Source organism: Akanthomyces muscarius, chromosome 3 (genome assembly GCF_028009165.1).
Source record: "Akanthomyces muscarius strain Ve6 chromosome 3, whole genome shotgun sequence".
In the NCBI taxonomy this organism is placed as follows: Eukaryota; Fungi; Ascomycota; class Sordariomycetes; order Hypocreales; family Cordycipitaceae; genus Akanthomyces; species Akanthomyces muscarius.
The window spans coordinates 75,118-93,373 of record NC_079243.1 but is presented as its reverse complement, the minus strand read 5'-3'; the positions used below and the strand labels follow the sequence as shown (position 1 = coordinate 93,373).

The following is an 18,256-nucleotide window of genomic DNA, read 5'->3' as shown; positions in this document are numbered from 1 at the left end:
TTGGATGGATAAACGACCAAGTGGATAAGGGGGAAGCCGCCATCTGGCCAGGAATGACAAGCCGGACATGGCACAGCCAGAAAGCTACTACCTAACGTAGTGATCAAAGATGGGAGCAGAAGGCGCCGATGGTTCAAGCACAGTGGGAAAGTGGACAGGCGGCCGAAGGTCGAAAGCTGGCGCTTGCCAAGTGAGGGAATTGCCAGAAGCCACCAATGGGTCAGCCAAAACTGGCTGCGCCAAAACGCACCAGCGATCAGAACGTCACTAGCCACCAAGTAGCCTGCAGGAAATGGCTGCGCCAAAAGGATACAGATGGGTCGGAAAGAAGAGATGACAAAAATGTAATGAACAAGCAAAAATACCAATCAGGCTCAATGCTAACGACAATCCCCTCCAGAAAGCACACGGTGTAAACGGGAAAGAAGATGGATGGGCAACAGAACTGAAGAGACGCACCGCTCCTCAGTGGATGCAAGATGGAAGTGGGCTACGGACGCACTCCCCAAACACAATTACACTTCAGTTCCTTAGTTCAGACTCAAAATAAATTGAAAAAATTAATCATTGGCGCATAATACGTCCAACTGCCCGCCTATGGATGTGCAGGAACCAAGATATGTACAAACTATATTCTCCCCGATTTGCTAGCCTCCCAATCCTTACAAGGTTCCTGAAACTCGGCATTGCATAGCTCTACCATCTGGTGCAATTGGCCGATTTTTGCTTCGCAAAGCCGGTATAATCTCAAGCAAGAGCCTGCCTTTCTGACTCCCTGAGGCAATGTCATGCCGTAGGCAATTTCTTTCTTCTTCTAGTTCGGCGAGGCGCTGCTGTGGCAAGGTCGCAACGGTTTTGCTTAGAAACCTCCACAGCTGCATGGCTTAGGTGCTTCCACCCAATGCCTATATAGTAAAGTCGATTGAGTTGGGGAAGACGGACGGGCTTGCACTGAATGCTGAGTTTGCGAGCGCTGCGCCCATGGCCTGGGATGTGATGGATCAGCCGTTCAAGCAAGTATCGTTGCCCATCTTGACTCTGTCGGGCGCAGAACACATCATCCAGCAACATGATGTCGTAGAACGTACGTCTTGGAGCGGAGATGATTGAGATGACAGAGTGCCTTGGAAGTTGGAAGAAGAACAACCTAATTTTTAACACCAATGCTATGCAGATTTGCCACTGTCTGGCGTACCTGATCTGCCCACTTCTGCCTGATGTTGAGAGGGACCGCTGCCATATCGATATCGCGTAAAGTTATCCTCGGGGAGACAGTACTTCTATATCAGTGAGAAAGAAACATTATTAATACAATGTGAAAAGATAGAACCATGACTATGCATCTGCGATATGCATTGAGAAGAAAAAGAGTTTTTTCCCACAAATACGTGCCCTGCCAACGTAGCACAGGAGACCAAGTATCACGAGGATTGACGTAAGGAGCGAAAGGTAGGGCGTCTTCGCATAAAGTGTTCAGCGGATCGAACACACCTTGACATCGTCAGCGCTGACTGGTTCGCGGCCCAGAGGCGAGGTTGTAACCGCGAAAGACAAGTGGAGGGTTGGATTTCTGCAGACTAAAGCGTGGTTATTCACGCCAAGCGCTTCTACTACCACACTAATGCGACATTGATATCGACTGAGATACGACAATTCGAAGTATATTCACTCCAATCATGTGCTGCGTGCCCTAGTCAATCCCGAGTTCGTCTTAAGCCATTGCTATCTGTCTTTTTACGGGCGTACGGAAGATCTGGCTTCCCTTTGCCGGGGCTCCGGCGACAAATTTCGAAAGTGTCGTCGAGAGCAGCCATCAGATCGGTAAGCTTCCTATGCCCATAATTGCGAGAATCAAAATCCGGGTGTCTCTTCACCATGATATCGCCTATTTCGCAAATGCCTGCCCATCCATCATGGTCTGACGTTGCCTCTGCAGCCGCTCGAAGTAAATCAGCAACGTTTCTGAGATTCTCTTCGGCATGTTCAGTGCTTCCACCATTCGACTCGTCCTCGACCTGTTTTATCATGTGGCTATTCGGTGTCAGATTCTTCACATAGATGAATTTGTCACATGCAGAAACAAATGGCTTCGGTGTCGTGCGAACTCCACAGCCGTACACAGTCAGTCCTGACTCTCGAATTCGTGACGCAAGGCGCGTAAAGTCGCTGTCGCTAGGCCAGGCAGAAGCCGTCCAATTGTCGTGAATGTAGCAGATCCATCGCATCAATGATCATGGCTGCATCTGTCGAATTTTTGCCTTTCGTATAGGCGAACTGCTGCATCGGCTGTATCGAATTTTCGAGCAACTGTTCTTTCCAACTTTTGAGTGTTGGCTCTGTCCAATCACCGTACGCCCTCTTGACACTCGCCGTGCCATATTTTGCGACTTCTGCCAAGACTAGGCCCGCCTTGCAAGGCTGTGCGTTATCCGCGTCAATCAACACAGCAATTTTATTTGACATGACGTTCACTGTTTATGAAACGTCAAACTTCGTAGTCTTGTCGCCAAATTCCACGACCAATTGCCAGTGCGCTTTGGCCGGAAATGGAAACCATCACGTGCTACACTACACTCTTGAACCTATCTGCACCATATTTGCCATCTGATTTAGAATTTCATTTGACGTTTCCAGTGTAGCGCGGATAGCCCTACCTGGGTTCGCGCGATGTGCCTAGCAAAGGGTTGCACACTTTAAATTGGCCTGGTTGCTCCTGCCAGAGATCAACTCGATGGCGTCCCCCGGCCCCACCAAGAAATGGGGACTGCAATCGACGCAAACGGTGTTTGGTTTACAATACGCTGCACTAGAGCTATGAGGAAGGTTTAAACAGAAAGCTTCTGCGCTTGTGATTATCCTTCATCGTTACCTCAGACACAGAAAGCGGCTGGCAGACAACATTATCGATCGTCGCTTTTCCTCAATATTAATATCAATGGTGCAGCTATCAGAGCTTTCTAGCGAGCTTTAGAGCGAAATTGTCAATTGTTTGACATTTCCCGATAATGTCATCCTCAAACGCACCTGTCGACATTTCTATGGATTGGTTCATTTAGATCAAGCCGCGCAGATGGAGGCGGAGAACTCGCTCTATGCCGCGGAAAAACGCTTGTTTGTTTGCAGCGATTGTCACCGTATACTTCCTTCCCAGCGATTTGCGGACAAGATGATCAGAAGAAGTAGGCGACGAGGTGGCTCAGAGGCGTGGACCAGATTTTGCATCGACTGTGGTGTGACTCCGAGAGGGCAGAATTCAAGCCGACGATATACGCCAGGCGCTCACATATCTATACAGGGCATGCACTATGTTATCTATCAGGCATGTCGAACGTTCGGCAAAGGAGCGCAGGATCGCGATCACGCCAACTTGCCATATTGTGTTGGCTGTATGCGAAGACAACGCGCAACAGATCAAAGTCTCTAGCAGCGCGAAGCTGAACACAGATCGAGAGAGGCTCAAAGGCAAAGAAGGCTGGTGAGGTACGCCTTTTGGGGCTCGGACCACGATGAGGACACAGATGACCAGGACTCAGACGATCGAGTTCCGAGCGTAACCTCGGATGAACTTTTTATGGACATGGTGCAAGCCGAGGCAGAGGACTATATGAACAGTCCAAAAGCTGGTTCAGAATGAGCAACATTTTCTGGGCAATCCTGCGGCCAGTATATCCAAGTTATATGTGAAGAAGCCTGTGACATCACTCAACCCAAAACCGACTGCGTATCTGTCCCAAGAGACCATTTCTGATACCCGAGATTACTCTAGCATAAGATGCGATACAAGATTGTAGTATTGCTCCTTCGGAGTTGGCCGAGAAGTTGAACACTCGACAGAAAGTAGCAGCTCAATTTGCCCGTGAGTGTATGTAATATTGAAACAAACCAATTTTCCATCCCACTTAACGCATCCGCCAAACCATGCTCCCACTCACCCACGCTTGTGCCAAGCACCACCACCTCATGCTAGCCGGCCGCAGTGTCGAATGTTCCGCTGAAATGACTGTTCGAAGCGCCGCTGATGCTGCTCAACCTGGGCTCAGAACTTGCACAGAAGCATTTTTGCCAGCCAAGCACCAATGCAAAGCAGCTAGACGCTATTGATATGATATTGGTCTGCGAAGCCATAAAAATGCTATGTGACAACTTCGGTCAAATCTTGGTGTGGTACCTGGAAAGCCGCCGACTGCAAAAAGCGGTTCGGAGCCACTTTGCGACAGCGCTGTCCGGCCTGTTCCTGAAAACATTCCGACTTTTGCTTGTGACTCACCAAGTACCTTTACCGCTCGTTGAATTCTCTAAATATAACGGCCTCGGACTAGGCTGCCAACGCTATTTTGACTAGCACCAATCTTGAAGCTTTCCTGCGCGCCGTATGGCAGTAGCAATAGTATGCTCGACAAGCCGTGGACGGCGAAACATCAATGATCTCACGTAAAACACTTGCTGTCAGTGAAACACTGTCTTCCCAGAGCACTGTCTCGTCGTGAAAACCAATGGATTGTAAAGTTGCCCGGTTTGATTCAAAGAAGCTTTTCAAAACGTTGCTGGTGACCCCAACCTGGCACATGTCGAGCTGACGGAGGCCGAGTTTGTAGCCGCATAGCGACAAAAGAGCCCACCGGGCGTCACGAAGCTGGAGAGTCTTCGTGTTTTGTAGTAGCTCTCGCAGAATCTCTGAGAGGCCGGTCAAATCTTGATTTTCGCTCAGATACTGTTTCGGAAGGTTCAGGTTACATAACTGGACGGTATCGATGTCGATCTTGTACTTTGCGGCATTCTGCATGGCGCCTTTGACGATGCTCCGTACCCGTTTTTACTCCAGTCCCATGCATCTTCACTGCAGCTACATGCGGCTGGTCGGCGCATAAGCGGTCGTGTACTCGATTCAAAACGTCCTCGCGCAAACAGCCAATGTGTATCCACTCTCCGCAGTCGCTGTTCGTGCAGCCGACTAGCGTCTTGTCAGGGTGGGCGGGTGTTCGACATCTGCAAATGAGAGCAATAGCCTAGGCCGGTTAGTGATGTCTTTTTCGGGGATTGTTGCTTGTGCATACAGACAGCTGTGATGTGCCACAGTCCAACGCCTGGCGCCAATACAAGCCATCCGGGATTTCCTCGTCGTCCGCCTCGATCCATTGGCTGACCTTAGCACGGTGGACTATGCTCAAAACATTGATAATATCCACTGCATGAGTTAGCGCAAAGGCCTCTGTTGCTATGGTCGCCCACATACGATGATTCGAGACAATGATTTCGTTCTTGCCATAGTACGGCCGACGCCCTGCGGGCAGCTCATCCGGGGAGTACATCTAGCAGACGCGTGCATAAACATGGCGTTCATCTAGAGCCCGAATCTCCAGGATCTGTGCGACCCAGATATTGCATGGTCCAACTTGCGCATTGAGATCTTCCCCTAGTTTACCTCGCGCTATACAATTATCATTGCCCACAAAGACAAATTCGCCACTTAGATATTTCTCTTTGTTCACTGCGATAGCACAAGTCAGTTATTGTAGCATAAAGTACTGCAATACAGCGAGATTAGAGGCTTACGAATGAAGCTATGGTATCGCGTCATGCTGGTCCAGTCCTTTCCTGGTTCTATGTGGTAGTAAACGCCCATTGTCGTGTCGGGGCGAAATTTGCCGGTCGGCTCAAACAGTGAAGATTGAAGCAACGTCACCTCCTCACTGGTGTTCACATTCTTGTTCTTCTTGCCAGGCTTAGTCTTATTCTTCGAGGGCTTTTCGTTCGTCTTTATGCGTGCCGCCGGGAACGAGGAATTGTGAAGTTGGAAAGGGCAGTCGGCGCGCTCGCCCTCTACAATAGTACGCGAGCGCTTTCGCGTTTTGGAAACCATGATGCACCTCGTGTTTATAAAGAGTTTTGAAGTCTTCGTTAGTGTCTTTGGCTGGTGATTGGTAATAGATGTTGTCCTCGTGAAAACGGCATGCGCAGCTAGGAGTCTCTCAATTGGTGGGTCGTTCAATCCTTTTTAGCGTCGATTCATTACTCAGCTTCAGGCCGTCCAAGGCGGCCAATACAGGGGCGCCCGGGCGCGCATTTAAAGCTTTTCACGTCTTCAACCATAAGAAAATGCAGTAATTACATAAAAATAAGACAAGTTACTACAATATGTATTTCAGTATAGTATATGGCTTACTTGACTTATTTTTTGCTGTTAATATTCCTTTAATTATGTCTTAATAAGTAAAGCTGTACGATAGTTATTCGCGCGCCCTGGCGCGCAACGTACGAGAATCCTGACTAAGCATAGGTATGAACATCCGTGGGACCCTTTTAATATGCAGTATGTATTGTCGAAAATGGCTTGAAAATGTAGATATAGTACTTTGGACATAGTTGCAAGTTTAATGGGAATTTCTACATTTTTGTTGATTTTAAAGAGAGTAAGGACGTGAAAAGTTTTATATGCGCGCCCGGGCGCCTCTGTATTGGCCGCCGCCGTCCAACATAGCTATGCACGCAAGGAGACTATTGTGATGCACATTATGTAGCAGATGTTTTTCTTTTCTTAGAAGACAGTCATTTGTGGCTGCTCGGCGTTGCTTCTCTGTCAACCACAAGATAACAAATGGTGGATACGAAAGCCGAACTATGGCAGAAAACAGACATCGCAGAAAACTGCCAATTGACCTAGAGTCCGGCCATTAGTCAACGAAAATCGTGAAATCGGGTGGTATGGAAGGCCAGGGCGCGGGCGCAAGGTGCGGCAACGAGCGGGAGGTACCGGTAATGAACTGAAAAGGTTAAAATAAACAGGTGAAGCAGTGGACACATATGGCGCGAGGAGAAACGACCAGAAGCCCTAGCCAGAGCCCAACACCAGAAATCGCTGCGCCAGAATATGCCAGTAGCCAAATATGGACAACAGACCCTCTAGACTGGTGGTCTCGTAGCGAGCAAAAATTGCGCTGTTCCCGGTTACATCGCATGGCCATAACCCTGCTGTCCATTCCAGCAGAATCATCGGAGCCGGAGAGAGCATTTTCTGGGTCTAGAAGAAGTTCTTGGGCTAGGCTTAGCCTTTCTTGCCACAATGTCCAAAAGATCGAATGTATTGGTAGTTGGATACGAGAAGGTCATATTGAACCTTCAAAACTCAGTGGAATGGGCCTACCTATGGAGGACTCGGTGGTGGAGTGTGACGAACGCCTATGCCGTCAGGCCACGGGGCAAAAGATCAGGGCATTGAAAGCAATTCTAGCAATCAACGTAGGCGTAATAGCAGTATATATAGCGCAGAGCAGTGCCGCCACAACGGTTTGTTACATGGAGGAAGATGACCAGATAGATGGTCAGATGTTAAATACAACGGAGTGGCCCTAGGTCACATAATAGCACTTGGCCAATCATGGTAACAACATGGTTATGTGGTTATAAACAGTTATGGTTCTGAGTTTGATGGTTAAATATGGTTATGGTTACGGCTCCCCAAATAACCATATTTAACCATCTGCCCAGGTATGGTGCTGAAGAAGTTTATACTGTTATAAAAGTCATACCGATTCTGTAATTGTTCATAGCGCCTAGCATTTTGGTCTAGATAGAGATTTTGGAGCAGTTTAATGTTCCTGCTTAGTCGTCACTGACACTGTGCATTTTCCGCTTAGGTCTGTTGTGGTGTTTCTGTGCCACTTTGAATCCAACGGCGGTAATAATGGACGATCAGGGAGTGGAGTACAGTGTCGTAGAGAAGGGCGAGGAGGGGCGTGGTCAGCCGCGCCGTGATGGAAGTGAATCATATGGAGCGCAGGAAAAGAATTGTCCGCCAGAGTATTACAAGGAACGGGTGGTATCTCGGACGCTCGAGATAGACGTCGGTCGCCTGCAGGTTGCGCGCATTGGGGTGCGGGTTTCTGCTGCTTTCGACAGCTATTGTGTGTCTCCATCGCCGATTGAGGGACAAACGGTGCATCTCTTCCGTTCTGTGCATCACAGCTGAACGACAAGTACATCCTTACGTCAGGAAGTATTTTTCTGAGACCATAATCAGTGGTAACCAGCGGAAGCTCTCGTGGCCCACCTGGTGACGCCGAATAGTAGGAGACAAGGTGCAAATGCTCTCCAGCGGCAGTGATGATGCTGATGGACCTCTTAACCAGGCCGCCGATCTTGTATCGGTACCCGTCAGGGTCACTATTGTTGAAAGTATTGTTGTACTCGATTGAGTTTGGCGCCTCGTCACATGCATCGTCTCGTTTGTGCTCCATCTCGTTGTAATTGAGAAAACCATTGGAGACCTTACTCGCACTCCATATTTTGCCATCCGTCCATCTTTTCATATTAGCTTCTCTCTCATCCCATACAAATACGGAACCGGACCGGATAGACCGTCGTTCTTTCACCGAGAGTCTTCGTTGCACCCGAGGAAGGATACCGAGACGGCAGGCCTCGAAAAGCAACTGTGCATCTGAAATCGTTGGCACATAGCCATACCACGTTTCTATTTGTTCCGCTGCAGCACAGTCCATTGCAGGCATAGCTTGGTAAAGGTCTGAAGTCGTTGCGATTCATGGATATCGCGGTGAAAATTGTAGAATTAAGAGGTAAACAAGGCAAACTAGTGAGCCGCCTCATCTTACTGGGACATTTAATCTGTTTCCATTCTTCTGTTAGCGAACCCGGCAAGCCTGTGATCATTCACGCCATTGAGCGCCGATCTGTTGCTCTATCTATGAAACCTAGAGGGCGTTGCTGGAACGACAGACCTTGGCACCTTGGCAGGCGTAGGTGGCTTATGGAGCTGAGCTGCGTGCAGTCAGCCTTCTCTCGCTGGTCAGCCTCGACACCATTTTTGCACCAACGCCTGCCATCTAGGGTGGATAGTACTTTTTGTTATTTTTGTGTAATTGAGGTCGAGCGGCTAGTCATCAGCCGCTCAGGTCCCGCTAGCAGGTCACAGGAACTAGTAGCTATAATCCTTACCCCTCGACTCAAGCAGTAGCTGGACGCAGTCTGTCTTAGAATGCGGGACCATAGTGGCGTTCTTGAGAGTGCATCACCTATATTTAAAATGTCCAGCCCATCTATCGCTTCTTCTTCTTCTTCTTCACTGGTTGCCTTGCTGCCCGCCGATATCGCTGGCGTCCTGCGTTTAAAAAGAGTCTTTATTATCTCGATATAACTATTCCGATATGCCCGGTGTAGCGGCGTTTGGCCTTCCTTATCCGCCAACGTGGCACTACCCGGCTTCATCTCTGCCATGGTAGCTGTAATACTCGCTCTCTCGCGTGAGTGGGCATTACTAGATACCAGCCCAAAGCTGCACGTCCCATCCACGTCTTTGCGTGCCAACAGCCATTTGACAATTGCTTGCTACCAACTAGTTAGCAAGTAGAGCCAAGAACGATATTGACATGGATTGCCAGCCTTGGATGAGGCTCGAGACACTAAAAGCTTGGCAGCTGAGTGCTACAAAAATCAGAAGCATTCAGCTGCATGACAGAGTTGCAACTTGGACTGGAATTGGGCTTGAACCAGCACCCAAACCAGCTCAGTTCTCGCCAAGAAAACAACAATGCAGCAACAAGACTAGTTATGATAGCACATGTGGCGGAAGCGGTTAACGACGCAGTGAAGGCGATTTGATATGATTGGCGTATAGCGTTATGAGGCCTGCTAAGGCCACTAGCTTACGGCGTCAAATAGTGTTGTCCACTGTAGTCTGTGCGCCTGCGGATATCTTGGTAATTGAAGCTGGGTATACAGCTAACTTATGCATCTATTGTGGGCCTTTGCCAGCCCTACGGACTTTTATAAAGGCCCTGCTTAGTCCTGCACTCCCTCCTTTGCATCCCTGAGTACAGAGGACGAATCGAACAGTTCGCAACTTACATGTTTTACTGCTTCTTAACAGACCTTGGTCTCGTGACCAATTTGACGCTCTGACTTCAAAAATGTGCTCCTTCCGTCTTCTCCTTGCCTTGCCCCTGGCAATCACAGGGGTCGTCATCGTCGCAAGCCCGGCGTTGCGCGAAGACACTGGATTACTTCGGGAAAGGGATAATTCCTCTGGAAAAAACGTCTGCGGATCAGAAAGTAGGTTTCTAGTCAATGATGCTGTCTTTTTCTCTGATTCTGTATGGAAGGCTGAGAAAGTTGTCTTTGCTGACTTTTTGCTTCTTAATAGCTAGTGCCTCTGGCCTTAAAACCAATTACTACTGCGAAGGCGATGAACCTGTTTGCTGTCGAGACTCGACAACTACCCTCAAAGACGGAATCCCGTGGGCCTGTATTCCAGAGGATGGACTCTGCTGCGGTACGGGGGTTTACTGTGCGAATGGTCTGTTTTGCGGTACGGGCAAAAGTGGTGTTAAGCGGTGCAAAGGTCCAGGCATAGATTACCCAACACTGGTTGGGCGTACGCCAGAACTTGAATTTGATCGAAGCGGCGTCAAAGGCGATAAGGAGGGCGGCGCTGTAGCTAGACTCCGGCGTGGGGAATATCTCTCGGGCTTGTGTTTAGCTGCTCTATCAGCAGCAATATTGATATAGTGTGCTCTTGTAGCAATAGTAGATTGTGTTCAATTTTTTTCAAGTTTCTAACTTTTTGATTTTGTAATACCTAAATTTAAGTGGCAAATTTAGAAAAGCGAGAGTAATACAGCTGTGCCCATTCTCGGTCTTGAATCTCGCCACCATAACCATACCGCTCTTTCGGCGCCGAAAGAATCATCGAGAGACTGGAGCGGTTTCGCGATTGACGTCTGACGTTCGACGCCCGAGTACTGGCTATGTCGTCGGTCGCGTCGTTGATCCCGTCGTCGCCCAGTGTCCTAAACTAACGACCACTTCGACAAGGTTGCAGGCCCCTCAGCGCGCTGACGATAGCATTATATAGTGTACAATCATGAGTAAACAACAAGCTGAAAATGGACAAATACTAGACGTCTGCTTTCTCGGATTAGATGATAGGTTCTTTGCTCCTCTAGCATCTCACTGTTTCCTTCTTCAATCTTTCTATGGTCGGCAAACAGTCACCCTACAGTTGAAAGGCTCGTTTAGTCTGACAATTGTACTCGTCGCAAGTTTGAGTGGATTAAAACCGCCGTGGTGCTGGCGCCTATAGGAGCCACAGGGCCGTACAAGCCCACGGGCGGCCCTTACATTCGCGCCCGGCCGCGGATTTATGATTCCGCGCCCTGCTTTTTGCCTCCCACCTTCCCAGTGGTCAGTGATGAAATTTTTTCACGTAGATCAAATTGCGGAAAAGCGTACCATCCGCATGCGCATATCGCGGTTACTTTTGTTTGGCGATCTGCAACCACATGTAATGAAGCGCAAAACTGTAGCAGGGGCCCAAATAGCTGTTATTATTGCAACTACCACGCCGATGACTGGGACCACGATACTAGCAATCTCTGCAGGACCCAGAGGGGGCGCGGAGTGCGTAGGAAGGGTGGTCGGATCGCTTGTTGGTGACGATGTTGGAGAAACTGAGACGTGTTGGCATCGTGCAGCAACAATGTAAGTAGGAATCAGGATGAGGAGACGAGGATAATTAATGTACTCGTGTCCCAGCCCTGCTTGTTTAAATGTATATAATACATACCGGTTTGCGTCGTATTGCCTTCAGCAGCCCCACAATACTCGGTATACCCATCCCTCGCAATTTGCGCAGACGACTCCATCTTACACGCCGCCATCGCGAAGTCGTATATGTACTTTGCGTTCTCTGCCATCTTGTCAGGGTTGCAGAAACATACTTTATCTTTGCAGAGCGATTGCCGGACGGCCGATGGGCCAATATTACCCCAACACCCAGTGCCTTTTGCGCCTGCGATTGGACAGCGCTCGCAGTCGCTGGTAAATGACTTGTACGCTTCAGATTCGCGGACCACGAGCTCAAAGTCGTCAATGGGGGTGGCGAGAACGTGAGAGGCAACGGCAATCATGACGAGGAAGAGAAGACGGCGACCCATAATGGATGTATGAGCGATCAAGGCAGAGATCTGTCGTTGAGCTTTGCCGGCGATAACTCATTGGCACGCCGACGGTCAAGGGTTCAGTTAAAGATTTAAATTATGGAAGGAGGTGAGCACATATATATTTTCATCTACGACCCTGCTTTTTAAACCCATCCACTGTACGAATACTCAATGGAGAATATCAGGGATCCACATGCTGTACCTGCCTCATGACTCGCAAAGAGCTTTCAGGTGTAAGGCAATAATATAAAGCCTTGCTTGCCACCCATCTTGGCGTTCGTGGGCGAAAGAGAAATATCGAGCAGAGGAACTGATAAATACCAGGTGAAATGATAAAAACCCATGCCAATTCAGCTACGCTTGGCATGGGGAGATTATTGCAGGAGGCTGAGGGAGGGCCACAGGAGGCGCCCTGGTGCCAAGCCAGCCTCTGCTCAGCTGTGCCTCAAAGCAAGGCACTTGAGAAACGACTAGAACAACAGTTCTACTAAGGCCCGGATGCTGAGTTTCTGACTGAAGCCGCGGGCAGATTCAGGCAATTTTTATACACAACCTTTTCTTTTGTTTTGATTACACTTCACTTCACTTTGTTTATTACGCCCGGTGGCAATTCTGCCAATAGGGCTCACTAGCTAGGGTGCTTGTACACGTCCAAAATTAGTCTTTGCCTCCTGCAAGCCCATAAGCGATCATCCTCCCTTGCCTGTTTCCATTCTTGTTTCTTTCCTGGTAGCACGTATTCTCGTGCGGTGCTGTGTATTAACTAGCTGCTTGGAGGCGTTTCCCCAAGTGTTCAGCGTCCTATCTACGGCGGCTGAAGCGGCGCCTGTTATCAGCGACACGATTGTGCGATGTTGCTACGGCAGGTTAACGCGATGATGTTGGTGTTGGTGTTCCTAGTCATTGTTCAATCGGCCAGTGGCCACCGCGAATCGGATCGTGGCCCTGACTGCTGTCCTGTTGGGTTTCCACTTTGCTCCATCGAACGGAGATTTCCCGCCGACGTAGAACGACACGTTGCCTCGTTGTGTATCGGTGCATTCTGGCATCTCCTTTCGATGTGCCTCCCATTTCGGACACCGGAAGAGAAAGTGTTTAATCGTTTCGCGTTCGAGTCCGCAAGCACATTGGCTTGACGGCACTGCCCTTATCTGGTAAAGGTATCCATTGAGCCTGATCATGTAGGTCCTGAGCTGAGCCAGAACTGTCCGTTCACTCCATGGTAGATCTTCGTACAGTCCTCTCGTGTGTTCACCAGGCAAGGCTGTGTCAATGCTTTTCGAGTATCTTCCCACATTCTCTGGGATATGTCTTTCTGCCCTGAGCTTTCGCTTCTCGATGTTAAAGGTGGTGGAGAGCATCTTGGGGAATTGTTGTTCGGCTTGCGCTCCTTGCCGAGTGGCGTCCTTCGCTTTTCTCTTCGCCACGTTAAGGAGCTCATCGTCGCTCTCTGTCGGGTTCCAGATAATCGAAATGGACACTCCATTTTCTTGTTGATCCCGTATCGAGTCGTATATGCAACGCATAAATTCTTGTCCCGACTGCTGGTGTGGACTCTTCAATGATTGCACCGCAGCTTTGTTTCTTGTCAGGATCGATGCACGCTTGTATGTGCTGCGACACATACCGAGTGGTTGCAAGCGTGCAGAGAAAGGCGTTTCAAGTGTCACTCTTTTGCTAGTTAACTTATAAAAAAATGGTGGATCTCGATCTGGCCGCTAGAGTCATTTGGTACCCTGTACCATGTTTTTTTCCTTGCGCAAAAAAAAAAAAAAAAAAAAAAAAAAAGGACTGCATGGGCAGTAACTGATTAGACGCCATATACTAGATCGTTATGTTCTTTGTGCAACCGATAGTCTTTGATCATACGATTGTATCGTCTCTCAGAATCCTCGAGCTCCTTATTGACCATTTCATTGCCCAACTAAGTGCGGGTAGCTCGAATAGAGGAGATTTTAAATACTCAATCCCAGCCTCGGATTTAAGTTTCAATTATCGCTAATCAATCCTGCGATTGACTACAGCTCTGCACGAGACACAAATATCACTTCCGGCGCTTCAAAGACTAGCCCCACCACTGAGCGATGCCCCCATGGTACAGAGTTGTCTCTGGCAGATCTGCCGCCAATAGAGCGTACCCGAGGGGGCAGATTTGCCTTATTACAAGCGCACTCTCGACGTCTCGCAGCAGTCAGAAGCGCGAGTCAAGTTTTGGCAGATAGTATCCTTGGAACATGATATCTCTTTTTGAGGTGCGATTCTTGCTTGTTCAGACACGCACGCGCCCCGACGCGCTCCGAATTCAGCCACAGGCTTCTCCGTCATTTGTTTTGTCCAAGGTAACAACTGGCACCTGGGACATAAGGCCAAATGCAACAGGCTTGGAGTTTTGAGAGGCCGAGCTCTCCGCTGCTGGAGTTGTTTCGACTTTTACCATGGTAATCAGTTTTACGCAGAAAGGGTTGAAAGTTTGAATGGATAGACTTTGCGATAATGTAGGAAGTGGCAGCTGCCGCTCTTTTATAGTTTCGCCGCTCTGACGCATGACGGATCGTCGAGGAGCACGTGCGAGCAAGGCACTGAACGGCCTCTCATTCAATCCTGAACTGCAGCCGTCGCAGTCAGGCCAGAGAAAACGCCTTGCTGTCTGCAGACAAGATTGGATGACGCTACTGTACTCAATGCATGGATGACAAGGAGGCGGGGAACATTGTGTCCGACGCCACGTTTGTTGCCTGGCCGTGCAAAATGTGTTTCGAGCCAGAACTCTGAGCTACGGCCTGCAGTATCACGAGATTCATGGCATATCGTTGCACGGCATCATATTCCACGAATTTAAGGGACTGCTGCCTCGGCCCTTTCATCCCAGTGTGTCTCGTATCCACGACACCGTGATCTTGAACAGACATAATTCGCTTGAGATCAATGCAACCGCAATATTCCATACATTTGCCAATCATGAGATTCCATGCGTAGTATCTAGCCAACCCAGGTTGAAAATGAGCTAAAGCCTGCAAGAGAACTATGCATTCCACATAGCGAACGTGATAACACTTAGTCAGACAGCCCTTCCAACATGTTTGACTCCTAGTAAAGGGTGTGCAAAGGGCAATCGCAGAACCGAGACGAATCAGAATACTGTAAAGGAGGCGGCGTTGGCACACTGTTGCTACACTGACCCGGAATCGTGGCGCAAACCGATCCGGCGGGTCACGGCCAAGGGCCAGATGAGCAAATGAGCCAAGCAGAAATTGGCGTGCGCGCCAGGAGAACCGGGAAAGGAAGTAGGAAGGGTCGGAACGCCTCATTAGGGAGCTGCCAGGCCAAAAATACATGCGGAGACGGCGGTAACGGGCTGGGCCAAAAAAAAAAAACTAACGAACAAGCGAAAAGCTCGCACTCGTCAGGCATGGAGAGCCAGAAGGCTACTAGCCACCAACGAGCTGGCCAAAAAGCTGTGGGTAGAAAGCCACAGCTATTTGGGAAATAAACGAATGACGAGCCGGACGTGGCACAGCCAGAAAGCCACTAACGTTAATTAGTGTTTTCCGCCTTTTGTGGGAGGCACCCCTTAGGGGTGTCCCCAGGAGTCGGACACACCATAAAATAGCTTTTTCCTCAATCAACACAATCGTCCTATGACTAATAACTGCTCTGCGTAACAATTGCTACACTTGTAATCTGCTTTGAAACGATCTGCATCTGAGCTTGTTACCAACCGTCTTTCCCTCAACCCTGAGCCTCCGAGCCATTTTTCCCCAGCTTTCTTTTCCTTGCTTCGCCCTTACCTATTTTTCAGATGTCTCGACGCGTATGCGTCTTGCATACCCGAGCACTTTCCAATTGTCCATATTATATTGGAAATAGAGAAATCAAGAACTTGCGATGCTGCATTGCGAAGGTGAGTCGTCGGTGCATTGCGAACAGCCGTGACAGCCAGGGCATGTTCTGGGTTGATTAGAAGAATCTTGGGCACAGGTCAGATCCACGTATCCCTCGTCCCCTGGACGTAGCGTGAATTCTTCCTGGCTCCTCGGGCTGTCGTCCTCAAGGAGCCGCTTCCTCTTTTGTGACTGCGAGGCTGCCCCGGCTGCGGCTGGAGTAGCAAAATCACGTTCTTTGTGCCCAGGAGTCAGCGTCGCGACTATGACGGTCCTGCAAGGCCGACCCTCCAACCCCTTCTTCCCCCGGCCGGGTCCCACGGAAAGCAGCATCTCACGCCACGAGCCCGTGGGTGACCACGGGGAGTAATTAAGCCAGCAGATGCTCCCGGGAAGGTCCGGCGGCGACGGCGGGTTGTCGGCTGCATCCCGCGTCTCCCGTTCGTCGTCGCTGATATCTATGTCTTGGGACTCGCCCTGGGAGTCGGGGATGACGATCGGCGGACAGCGCACCGACTGCGCATATTCAGCGAAGGGCTGGATGGTGCCAGGTTCGTCGAGGATGATGCGCGTTCGCACATCACGAGCGAGCCGCGCAAGGATGTGGTAGACGAGCAGGTCGCCGCCTGTGAGGAAGCCCTGGAGACCTTCGCCGGCCGATGGCGAAATTTTGATCAATGGGAACGAGTACTCGCCTGTACACGAGTAGCCGAGCGTTATACCACCCCCGCCGATGCTCCGCATCTTGGGAAGCGACATCTCCACCGCACTCGCCACTATGCGGTACCATGAATGTATTGTAACGTCCAGAATTGGCAGAGGCACAGGTGCCTCGCTAACTCGATATGCGGTTCGCGATAGAATGTAAGTGAGGACGACGCTGTGACCAGAGATCATTTTGCTTTGCGAGACGTCGGTTGGATTGAGAAAGGCGACCCATTGGATCTTACAGGATCCGCTCTTCTCCGCCCAATACAGCTCCATCCTTTCGGTGTTGTCTTCATGCTCTCGATGGCGAAGCGTAATCGAACCCCCTTTATGCTTGTAGGGCAGACAAATGAGAAGACGCCCAAAGTCCTGATCTGAGCGAGGCTCAGGATCACAGCACATCGTTTGACTACAACCCGAGCTGTATACCTACATAGTACGGGTCACGACCCCAATTAGCAATAATTCCAGATTTTTTTATCTTGCGGGGGAGGTGAGATGACCTACGTCCAACGAGCTCAAAGAAGCTTTCACTTCCTGGGGCCTAATAGAGTCGTAGCCTGGGTATAAGAGTCGGCCAATTGCATCTGGTATACCATAGTCGTAAGGGCTAAAATTCACCATGAAGTCGTTGACGCCGCGGCCGTCGTGATATTCACGAACCAGGCCCGCGAACTCTTCCTGTTCGCCATTGTCGAGAACCGGTAGAGAAACAGTGTGGCAGGTAGGCTTGTCGGCCAAGTCCTCCCACCGAATCGTAACGGAGGGAAGCAACCTACTCGTCGGGGAGGGCATAAAACTTTTCGGTCCAGACAGACTGCTGGGCTCAGCTGAGCTGATAACGCCTCCAATGGCGAACACGGCTCGCTCCTCAACAAGAATACCATGCAAGCACCCGGCGGCACTATTTTTGCCCCTCGCAGACATGATGCCATCCAGGATAGGATCGTTCGCAGGTCGGTACACGCTTAGAAGCACGACTTAGTCGGTCAGCTGCTATCTCGAGGCGATAAGGAGCACAATAGCTAGAGTATGGGAGAAGAGAGTAGACGCTGAGAGATGGGACGGGGTCACTCGTCGCTTTTATAGACTTTCTGGAGCCCCTTCATAACACAGGAGACTACTTTCCCTCTTTAGACAGCCCTTGAACCGCCAGGCAAGCAGTATCCGGAAGCCGCAGTCCCCTAGTCTCACAGCTTCAAGTCCTTCCTTCGGCGCTATCAGGCAACGGGTCCCGGCCAAATGATCCGGAGGACGACGCACCAGCAAGCCCACCATCAGCATCTACTAGAAAGAGAGGCTTTGCCGAGAAGAGAAGATGCTCTCTTATATCAGGGCCAAATTCAATAGCAATCGCGTATAGAAAAGGCGAACTCGCTAAGTCGTAGACCAAGAGGCTCGTCTTCGCAAGCTCCTACGTTTCCTTTGTGTCTTGCTTAAGAAAAGGCACTTCAGGCATACCCAGAGTAAGATACACGCAATTCTTCTTAGAGTGCGATCGGTCAACGAGCTTGCTCTTTACGACTCAACCCCTGTCATTTGCAGAGTGAGGGATTAATCCACGATATCTGCTGCTTGATCAACATATTATTTTGACTCAAACCATGACATCATCGATCAATTCACAGTATAAGCAATAGTATTGTGATGTGCAAAACCAGCTTGAGGTCACTCTCTGTCTTTAAAAATTAGCGTGCGCTGTAACAGCTAAAGATG

The 18,256-nt window shown here is 49.6% G+C and overlaps 4 protein-coding genes across 4 annotated transcripts; 1 reads left to right on the top strand and 3 right to left on the bottom strand.

The window, feature by feature from the left end:
- Nucleotides 1-4,730: 4,730 nt before the first annotated feature.
- Nucleotides 4,731-5,860, bottom strand: LMH87_001385 (uncharacterized protein; the record flags this gene model as incomplete). Its single annotated transcript, XM_056192653.1, has 6 exons — nt 4,731-4,738; nt 4,808-5,006; nt 5,055-5,185; nt 5,234-5,281; nt 5,435-5,488; nt 5,554-5,860. 6 exons carry the CDS (start codon nt 5,858-5,860, stop codon nt 4,731-4,733), a joined length of 747 nt encoding a protein of 248 aa, XP_056049767.1.
- Nucleotides 5,861-9,920: 4,060 nt separating this feature from the next.
- On the top strand, nt 9,921-10,363 carry LMH87_001384 (uncharacterized protein; the record flags this gene model as incomplete). The annotated part of the gene is made up of 3 exons (XM_056192652.1): nt 9,921-10,062; nt 10,154-10,282; nt 10,332-10,363. 3 exons carry the CDS (start codon nt 9,921-9,923, stop codon nt 10,361-10,363), a joined length of 303 nt encoding a protein of 100 aa, XP_056049766.1.
- Nucleotides 10,364-11,150: 787 nt separating this feature from the next.
- On the bottom strand, nt 11,151-11,945 carry LMH87_001383 (uncharacterized protein; the record flags this gene model as incomplete). The annotated part of the gene is made up of 3 exons (XM_056192650.1): nt 11,151-11,183; nt 11,242-11,459; nt 11,576-11,945. 3 exons carry the CDS (start codon nt 11,943-11,945, stop codon nt 11,151-11,153), a joined length of 621 nt encoding a protein of 206 aa, XP_056049765.1.
- Nucleotides 11,946-15,823: 3,878 nt separating this feature from the next.
- Nucleotides 15,824-16,729, bottom strand: LMH87_001382 (uncharacterized protein; the record flags this gene model as incomplete). The annotated part of the gene is made up of 1 exon (XM_056192649.1): nt 15,824-16,729. The coding sequence occupies one exon, from the start codon at nt 16,727-16,729 to the stop codon at nt 15,824-15,826; it is 906 nt and encodes a 301-aa protein (XP_056049764.1).
- Between the last annotated feature and the right edge of the window lie 1,527 nt (nt 16,730-18,256).